Consider the following 10,444-nt stretch of genomic DNA (forward strand, 5'->3'; position numbering starts at 1 on the left):
TATATATATATATATATATATATATATATATATATATATATATGCATATGAAACCATTTGTTTTAAATTAGGTTTTGTAGTATTTTGTAATCTGGAGATTCTGATGGTTTTTAGGAGAGGTTTTCAGACTTAATCCTAATATTTGTCTAATAAAGGTTTATTTAAATTTATTTGAAATGTAGGGATGGTTTAGTTTCCCTTCCTGAAGATAAGTTATGTTTCATTCTCAATTGTGGCAAACAATGCTCAGTTATCAACATGCTGTTGTAGGATGTGGTCAAGTTTGTTGTTGGTGGGAAGTAGATAAGTAGCAAGCATTTCAAGGTCCTTAAGAAATGGAAACCTTAATTCAGGAAGTGAAATGGAAATTACTATAAGTAATATTTCAATAAAAGTAAATGTTTTAATGTAAAGTAACTAATATTGTTGTGCTTTACTTTTTCTCTGTTTAGTTTACACTCTAAATATTACTGAACTCTAAAGGCGGCGAGCCTGCAGAATCGTTAGCATGCTGGGCAAAATACTTAGTGGCATTTCATCCATCTTTACATTCTGACTTAACCCCTTTCCCAAACCTGTTGGCCTTATGCCAAAATGTGAAACCAGTGTTACTGAATTCTGATTGCTGTGGAATTTTTCATTATTGTTGTCATTATTACCACCATCATTACCTATGTTAAGCAAATCCCTTTATTCTCCCTCTATAATGAAATATTTTTACTTTTCTAAAAAATTCAGTAAAGCGCTAAAGATTAAATTTTGTTAGTCTCTCCATTTATTTTTTTATTCCTCTCTCTTCATCTCATACATGTACACATCATATTGTAATCTAAAATGCTGTGTTGAAATATTCATGTTCTTTCCCAAAGACAAGGAAATGTTGATCAATCAAGTTAATTGGAAATAAACTTCTCACTTGTTTTATTTTTAATGTGCATTCTTCTATTATTAATCTATTAGTTCCAATTTCAAATTTACTGTAACCTTAAAAGAGTGTCAAATAAAGTTACACAGAATATTATTTCCTTTCAATCTTTTATAATCTACCAACAACTGTCTTCATCACAAAGTGAAGGTTGGAGAGCAGTGTAGTTAATTTGTTGCCAGCCTTAAGATTTCAGTTAAGTTTCTGATCTGCGAAGGCAGAACAAATAGAAATCATATATCTATATATGAAACTCTTTGTCTTACTATCAGTGTTCTCCTTGATATAAATAGTTGTATAACATCTATAGATTTAAGTGATGTTTGGCAGGCCATATGATTGTTATTAAGAAAGATGGGTGGCATTCTCTGTTTAAAGTTTTATGTTCAAATAGGAACTTCCGAAAAACAGAAAGTAGCAAAATACAGAAAATGAGAAGGTATGGGTGGTGGTGGTGGTGGTGGTGGGGAGAGAGAGAGAGAGAGAGAGGGAGGGGGGAGAGGGGGGAGAGAGAGAGGAGAGAGAGAGAGAGAGAGGAGAGAGAGAGAGAGAGGATATGTGGTTAAATACTGGATTGGCTTGGTGAATTGTGTATTAAACTAGCAGTTCATAGATCTTCAGTTCCAATCCATACTGTTTCATTGTGTCGTTCAGCTTTATGTCTTATTTTCTTTCTCTACTTTGTTGTTGTTTAGCCCTAGGTCAGCTCTGATCAAGCAGATGCCTGATCAAAAGTGCCCCAGAGAATGAACATGCTGTCTTTTTTTGTGTATAAAGGAAACATTGTTCAATCTATTCTTCCATTTTTCTAAAATAACTGGATGTGATAGAAAGAGTTTTGGCTATTATTTTCTCAATAACTTTACCCATTTTTCTGCCATCAATACGATTATTCCACTTACACTGTTACTTATCTAGAAGAATTTATACCTGTGTTCTTTGCTCACGAGTAACCTGACGGAGATTCCCTTCCATTTTAACTCTTGTATATAGTTGCATCTACTTAGTTCCATTCTAGTAGCCCTACATTTTATTATACATTGTGGCAGTCTTAACGTTTTGCATCTGGCTGGAGTGAGAGAATTTCTAGTAGTTGCAATGATTGACTAGTTGTTTGGTGTCTAACTACGCCTGGAATGCAGAGAATTAGTGGCAATGCTTGATGCCAGTTGAGAGGTATCCACATCAAGTTTTTTATAGCTGTATGCTTGTCCTTAATACCAACCACTTGATAGAGTGTACTGGGTGCTTTTTTTTTCACGGAACCAACACTAGCAAAGCCATCAAGTAATCTGCAAGGCAAGACTATGATGATGTTGGTACAGAATTGAAGGATGTGGTTTTGTGCCAGGTATTGTGAGGTGACTAAAATATGATGGGGGGATAGGGACAGATGTCTTACTGCAGAGGAGATACATGGCTACCCCAGCAGGAAAGGGAGTAAGTGTGATGGAAATGAGGTGTCAGGGTATACTTCCAAGGTACAAGAAGGTGAATAAAGAGGGAATAGGGATTAAGAATTGAGGACGACTGACTGGGTAGGTAGGTTTGTGAAAGTATGAAAGTGGAGTCACAGACAGTAGAGACAAGGATAGATGTGAATGCAGTGAATGATGAACATAGATGGAGGCATGGTCAGTGATGAACCTCAGCTTGAAGAAATGTAAGGAAAATAGGTGTGGCTCAAGGAGGAGGCAGTGTTACATAAAGGTAGGTTGGAGAATAACAATATAATAAAATAGTAGACAGATGAGCAATAGGGGGAAGAGGCAAAGTGTGGTGGGGAAAGAAGAGACACAGTGCCAGAAATGGAGATCAGAGCTACAGAGGGTAGATATAGTGAATTATAAGTGAGGTGGTATTGATGTCAGACATGAAAGTGTGCTCAGGAGAAAGGGGGAATTTATTGTAAATATATTAGCAAGGGATGGTGCTGTGAGTGCATGATGAGTAGCAACAGAAATGATTCCAAGAAGAATTACTTGTAGCACAGAAGGGGGCAAGTAAAATATGTGCATCTGTATCCTCAGACAACCACAGCAGCAGAGGAAACAATGCTGTAGTTAGAATGATGAAGGAGAGATTAGTGTTACAAAGTTGAGCTGCTGGGAAGGCTTGACAAGTACATATTGGATGTGGGAGCAAAGACATTAAAAATATACTTTTAGGACCTCATTTTTGCTGAGATAGATGGCTCTTCTTGAGACAGGTGAATCACCATTCATCTTGGTCCTTTGTTATCTTGATGAGAATTAACAACCCGAGGTCGGTCTTCACAACTTCATTCCTCATCTTCCTTGGTCTCTTTCTTCCATGAGTTCCATCCACATGTAGCAATTGATATTTCTTTATGCAGCTGTCCCTGCATGTCACACAACCATACCAGTCTTCTTTCTTGCAAATTACATCTGATGCCTGTTAAGCCAAATATTTCTCTCATGGCATTTGCACTTTGTTGTACATGATACTGAAATTGCACCTCCAGCAGAGTATGCTAGCTTCATTTTTTTTTTCAGTCTTCTTTTGCCCTCTGCATTCACAGCCTACATTTTATTATCAAGAAGCATTGCTGTTCATATACAGGCATCATACAATCTGTCTTTCACTTTGAGAGAAATTCTTTTTATTACTAACAGAGTTAATAGTTCTCTGAACTTTCTCCTGCTGGTTTGTATTCTAGCAACTATACTTTAATAAACATTCTCCTCTACTGTTAATTAGGTCACATAGGTAACAGAAACTGTCTATTAGCTCTAAAGTACCTCCTGGGCATTCAAGGAAATCTATTCCCCATGCATTTTTAGTGTCTATCACTCCTGTGATCTGTCACAAACAAAATCTACTTTCTCTGCTAAAATTCCTGAGGTTTCACTACACCACTTATATGTCTGTAGTTTGTACTGGATATACTGTGTGGAATTGCTGTCTATACCTTTTCTACACACTGAATATGGCCATTTTCTTAAAGGGAATAGCATACTGTTTTCCTGCTTACTGAGACATCAGTCTTTTCTAAGTTAACTTTAAGACCCTTTGATTCCAGGAATTTCTTTGACACCTGGAATTTGTTTTCTAATTCTACTAAAGATTCAGTAATAATAACAAGGTCATTAGCATAGGTTAGTTTCCACAAGACACTAGTCTTAAGCTCCTCTCTTATGACCTGGAGGACAATGATAAATTGGAGGGGAATGGGAGCTGAGCTCTAGTGAACTCCTACCTGCACAGTACTTGTATATGGTTTGGATGGCTCTCATCATCCATTCATCTACTCTTAGCTTCTGCAACAATCTCCATATTAGAGAGCAAGGGTACTTGTTTTCTCCAACTCAACAAAGCCAAGTAGAGTGGTTTAATTTTGGCTAAATCTTTTAGAGTTGCATTGCTAAGAATAGAGCATCAAATTTAATTCTCTTCCTAATTAGTTGGTACATTTGTTGTTCTATTTTCCCCTCGGTAGATTGATTCTTGTAGGCAAAACATGGGCATAGAAGAATTCTAAATGAATGCAGTTATAAAGATACAAGATGTGGTAAAGTATTTAGTGCTCATTTTGAAGATGATACTCTGTAGGCAAAGTGCTTAGGAGAAAAGGTAGGTGTTTTGTGTGGCATGTAGCCTTTTAGTTCAGAAGAGCAAGAGCCATTGTAGAGAAGGTACAAGAAAATAAAGTAAGGTTATTGTTTATCTCGAGGCTATCCTTGTTTGAGTAGGCCTATGATTAAAAGCATTCTAACTATGATCATCCTGTCTTGGCCATATTTAGCTCAAATATTTGACCAGTTTTATCTTCAAAACAACTAGATCCGGCCTCTTACACCTACCTGACAATGTCACTCTGAAAATATATGATTACATCATTGAAACCTCAAAGCTATGAGATTATGCATTATTAATTCAAAAGAATGTGAATAAATAAGCATTATATTTGATAGTGATTTGAGTGCTAAGGGGTTAATGTAGTCTTTTCTAAGCTGGTGTGGCATGATTTGAGGAAAATTTGACTGCTATTTCTATCGTGTTGAGCAATAAGGTAGATGCTCTCTCACTGGCTTGAACAAGTAGGATGTAGTGTATTAGTGGGCTGGTTGTTATCTTGTACTGATGAGTGAAAGTTGTTTTATCATTTTTTTCTATTTTTATCTTGTTTAGAATCTCTTTTCTATAGCAGTGACACCATCCTTGATATGTGACCTGTACTTTAGTGTGTTTTAAACTTTTGTCTTATATAGAATTAGATGTTGCTTGGAGTCGACATCTTTTCTGTTCATGAAGAGAAAGTTTGGCCTCTGGAGTGCAGGTTTGGCTATGTTATATGGTTGCAGTGATAGAATTGAAGTGTAGCAATTGTTGAAACTGCAGATTTGAATTAGCTGTCAGTTTACACAGCATTTTAATTCTAAGTTCATAAGTTTTCCTAATTAATTACTTATATTGAATCTGGAAGTGTGCTTCTACTTTGCCGCTGTATTGTTGTTGTTTAGCTATATGTCAGTCTTGGTGGAATAAACCTATGATGTAAGCCACAACCATCCTGTCTTTTCAAATATTGTTCAATACAGACTACATTATCCAGTAGTTCCTTTCATTTTTAAAAGATGGACGAGCATAATTTGAGAGGTTTAATGACTGTTTTTTTGAAGGTTGAGTAATCACATAAAAGCTCTTTCATCCGGTAATTCGTTAGATTAAAGCCCCACATGACTGCAATTTAAATTTAAAATTTCAATAAAGGAAAATGTTTGACTTCAATTTTTTTGATACTGTAATCTGTCATTTTTACTAGTTTATATAATGGTTTTACTGAAAGTAATGCATTAGTGGGCTCTCTCTTTACTTGTTTCAGTCATTTGACTGCGGCCATGCTGGAGCACCGCCTTTAGTCAAGCAAATCGACTCCAGGACTTATTCTTTGTAAGCCTAGTACTTATTCTATCGGTCTCTTCTGCTGAACCGCTAAGTTACGGGGGACGTAAATACACCAGCATCGGTTGTCAAGCAATGTTGGGGGTGGGGCAAACACACACACACACACACACACACACACACACACACATACATACATATACATATATACGACAGGCTTCTTTCAGTTTCCGTCTACCAAATCCACTCAAGGCTTTGGTCAGCCCGAGGCTATAGTAGAAGACACTTGCCCAAGGTGCCATGTGGTTGGTAAGCAAGCTACTTACCACACAGCCACTCCTACGCCTATAAGTTTTTTATTAACTGACATATACCATTCAAGTTTCACAGAGTAACCCTTCTTCTGTACAGAGGTACTATTCAATAGATTCCATCACAGGTGATACATTTATGTCATCATTGAATTTAACTCCTATCTGCTTTAGAAATATTCAGGTGTGGACTGTTGTGTCTATTTCTTCATAGTTACTTTCACCTCATCTGTTTCCTCAAATTGTCCTCCAGTGGACTGAACAGGTGGAAGTCAGAGGACATCAGAACCAGGTTGTAAGAAGGATGGAGGACCATTGACCAGCCCAGTTTACTGATTGCCTGATTTGTTGCTAAAGATGTGTGGTTGCACATTGTCATGTTGATTGTTTTAGATTCTTGTTTGGTTTTTTAATCCTAATGGCTTCTCTAGCTTTGTGAGTGTCTCAGTATACCGTTCACAGTTCACGATACAGTTATGTTCCAGAAGATCAAAAAGAATGATGCCCCACAAAACAGTCACAAAACAGTCACGATAACTTTCTGTGTTGATTACTGGTTCTTGAACTTCTTAGATCTTGAAAAAGCGGTATGATGTCATTCCATGAACTGAGCCTACATTTCTAGATCATAAACATACAAACATATTTCATCTCTTGTCACTGAATCTGGAAAAAAGTGTCATTATTGGCTTCAAATGATTCCAGCCAATCAGAGCAGATTTCCATTCTTCCCTCCTTCAAATCAGGTGTCAGCTGCCAAGGTACCCTCTTTACACACATTTTTCTACACACAAAATCTTCCACCATCTTCTGTAATGCATTGTGATCACAGTCCAGTTGTGTAGCAAGCTCACTGATTGTGATTGATCTGCCTTTGCAGATCACTTTACCCAATCACTGGCAATACATGTCAGTGATTGCAGTTAATGGTTTCTCACTTGAATGTCTTGTCTTCAATGCTGGTTTCCTCTTATTTAAGCGTCTTCATCCATCTGCGCACATTGCTCTTGACAATGGTGTCAGCCATGTCAACAACCTGTAACCTCCTGTGGATGCCAGACAGCCTGTATCTCTCTTTTGTCAAGAACTCAGTGATGACTTGTTGCTTTTGCTTAGGAACCATTATTTGTCTGTAATGAAGAACAAGAAGAGTTACTATAGAGAAGTTACTCTATCAGCATTTGCAATTTGAATGACCTTTGCCAATTAATACAAAAGTTATGCCCATTTTTGCATTATATTTGGTACAACCACCATATATATAAACAGGTGAAGGTTGGCAACAGGAAGGGTATCCACCTATATAAAATTTGCCTCCATAAACTTTATCCAACCCATGTAAGCATGGAGAAGTAGACATTAAATGATGGTGATACGTATGAAGTTGTCAAAAAGATCCTCTTGAATGTTACTAATTCTTGAGAATAGTGTGAAATTGATAATTACAAATTCTTAAATAATTCTCTTTGCTATTAAGTAACAAAAATAGGTTCCACATCCACTTTGTGATATCTGGTTAGTTACAGTAGGGTTAAAATAATTGCTTTAACAAAACAAAAAAGAATTCTATCAGATAATGCATATAAAACAGCAAAATATAAAGAAAATCTGTATAAATTAAAATTGTGAACAGCAGCTTTTAATATGACCACAATAACACAAAAGCAAAATTTATCTAATTGAGCTTGAGCCAAAAATGGAAAAACCAGAACTACTTTTCTAAACTTTGAAATATGTTTTGACTAAAGCTAGTTTATATATAATATTGTCCTTTCTTTTTTATCTCTTTCAGTTCTTGAATTTGAGTTAAGAAAAGCTCATGAAACTATTAAAGGACTTCGTGCAACTCTTACAAAAGGTGCAAGTGAACATTTACTAGTTAACATTTTTTTCAGTTACTTCTCAGCAAGTTTGAAGAATATATCAGAATGAATCATACATGACAAACCTATATTAACTTTATAAAAGTTAATATAGGTTTAAAGAAATTTATAAAGCTTTTAATTTGAAATATATTTAAAGCAGAATAATTGCATTATTTTTGGTTGTCGAAAGAATTAATTTGATTCAAGATGTATTGAGGATTTGTAAATGTAGTAGAATAAAGTAATTCAATAAGGTGTTTCAAGAATATGAATAAAAATGGAGATGGATAGTAACATCTTTGTGATTAAAAATTGTGGTTTTGGGTTTGATCCCACTGTGTGGCACCTTCAGTGAATTTCAGCTATCAAAGCCTTGGATTGTCCAAAGCTTTGTGAGTGAAATTTGGTAGCGGGAAGGTGTACAGAAGCTTGTTGAAAGTAATTTGTCACCCAGTTTAAAACCACACCTTGTCCTCTCAGATGCTTGTAGTGGAATCCACTGTGTTGCAAGCATTTGAATAGGTCTCTGATCTGAGTATAACTTACTCTGTTTCTGTCAATTGTATAAGCCCTAAAAAAGGGTGCAAGCACTGCCCTTTCTCCTTTGGGTGAGCAATTTAAAAACAAAAAGAATGTTTAATTTAACTGGACTGTTTTGTTATTTCTCTTTAAAAGTGTTTTAGTTACATGTTGATTAAACTGTTTAGTTTGTATTTTATTTTTCATTTAGTACTGTGAACGTTGTTTAATTTTTCCCACAGAAACTGAACTTGCCTCTCCAGAACAAGGCCGAGAAGGTTTGATCCCAGGAGGTAAAGAAGAAATTATTAAACTTTTGGAAAAGAAAGCACTTAACTTTTTAGTTAATGAATATCTGTTGCTCAGTAACTACAAACTCACATCTGTCACATTTTCTGAAGAAAATGGAGATCAGGTAATAACATTAATTTATATGAAAAGTTCAATTTTTATTACTTATTGAAAAATACTATACTTTTAATATTTCATTCAACCTTAACTTCCCTTTATACTCATTATCTTCTCTTAACTTTGATTATTATAAGGTTTAGCTATTGAGAGACAAATCTTGAGAGACAATATTTTGAAATAGTTGTAATTTTCACAGTTAGTGCTACTTGGTTAATATGTGAAGGATTAAAGTTAAGTGGACTTGGTTATCTCTATTTGTACACATGAATTAACTTTGGTTTCCATTGAGTGGAAGGTTGGTAGAATCATTAGAACATTTGAAAAAAATAATCTACTGTGTTTTTATCTATATTTTTTTACATGCTGAGTTTAAATCCTGCTGAGGTCCACTTTGTGTTTCATTCTTTCAGGGTTGATAGAAAAAAGTACCAGTCAAATGCTGGGGGTTGGTGGTATTGACTAACCTCTCCCTTCAAAATTGTTGGCTTTGTGTTTAAATGAGAAATAATTATCATAAAAAAAGATTCTGAATGACATAAACAAAAATAACATCAACTAAAACAATGGCATAAATTTAAACAACATTAACAGAAATTCTAACAATATTTCTTTGCTAGCATTATAAGCCAAACTTAGGTTGAGTCTAGTCATAAAAAGAAGTATGACAGTGGTGTGCTACAACAAAGTGTGCTTCTTTTTCTGAGAATTCTCTAAGAGTGGACAAGGTGGAAGGTGATATACCTCTGCTTTGTGAAGGATGGTGGAGATTTTCACTTGCTCTCTGCTAATAGAACCCTAGGTGATATATGACGTAACATATACTCCATTCATAGGGATAGAGCATTTGTAAGTGGCTTGGTCTTTAAAACTGAAGACTAAGCATGAAAGCAGACAGAGATGGTTCATTACACATCTACTCTTAACACTGGTGCCTCAGTTCATGGCACAATGCAATATGAGGTTTATATTGGTTCTTGGCATATTGTCTCTTTTGCAGCATTGTGCAGGAAGGTGGTGAGCACCAAGGTGATACAGATTGACACATGGGTGGGAGAAGTCTGCTTAGACAGATAAATCCTGATCATCCACAAAGATCATGGAACAGTTCCAGATCTGCATCCCATTGTAGGTGTTGATAGAAAAACAAGATTGGTAGGTCAGCGCTGAAAGGTCAGCTACTATATACATAGCAGTAAGAGCCATTTGAGGGTGTTCTGCCCACAGGAGCTTGAAAGGTAGAGAAAGTGAGCAACAACTGTGGCAGCAACAACAACATTAGATCACAGAAACTTTTGTTTTTGGAATGCCACCAGTGGCAGCCCTGAGGAGATCAAAATAAACCACCTTACGTTCAGTACCAGAAGATGACAATCAGAGATCCTCTACCAAGATCACAGTCCAGAGTACTATCCCATCCTTGCAAGATAAGGATTTGATGAAGTGGTAAACTGTCAAAGACAGTGAGGAGGAAATAAGATAAAGATCTGCCTTAAAAAAAGAAAGTGAAGTGGAAGAGATGTGGAGCCTGTCTCTTTTTTTTTTTTTTG

The 10,444-nt window shown here is 35.9% G+C and overlaps 1 protein-coding gene across 3 annotated transcripts in view; it reads left to right on the plus strand.

Moving 5' to 3' along the window:
* The window catches only part of LOC106880460 (RAB11-binding protein RELCH homolog), a 239,119-nt gene that overhangs the window by 38,138 nt on the left and 190,537 nt on the right, over nucleotides 1-10,444 (plus strand). For all 3 annotated transcript variants that reach the window (XM_052967015.1, XM_052967016.1, XM_052967018.1), the window contains exons 3-4: nucleotides 7,895-7,960; nucleotides 8,729-8,901. In XM_052967015.1, the coding sequence (XP_052822975.1) occupies nucleotides 7,895-7,960; nucleotides 8,729-8,901 (239 nt within the window). The remainder of the gene's footprint in view (nucleotides 1-7,894; nucleotides 7,961-8,728; nucleotides 8,902-10,444) is intronic.

Source organism: Octopus bimaculoides, chromosome 4, assembly GCF_001194135.2.
Source record: "Octopus bimaculoides isolate UCB-OBI-ISO-001 chromosome 4, ASM119413v2, whole genome shotgun sequence".
NCBI classification, from domain to species: Eukaryota; Metazoa; Mollusca; class Cephalopoda; order Octopoda; family Octopodidae; genus Octopus; species Octopus bimaculoides.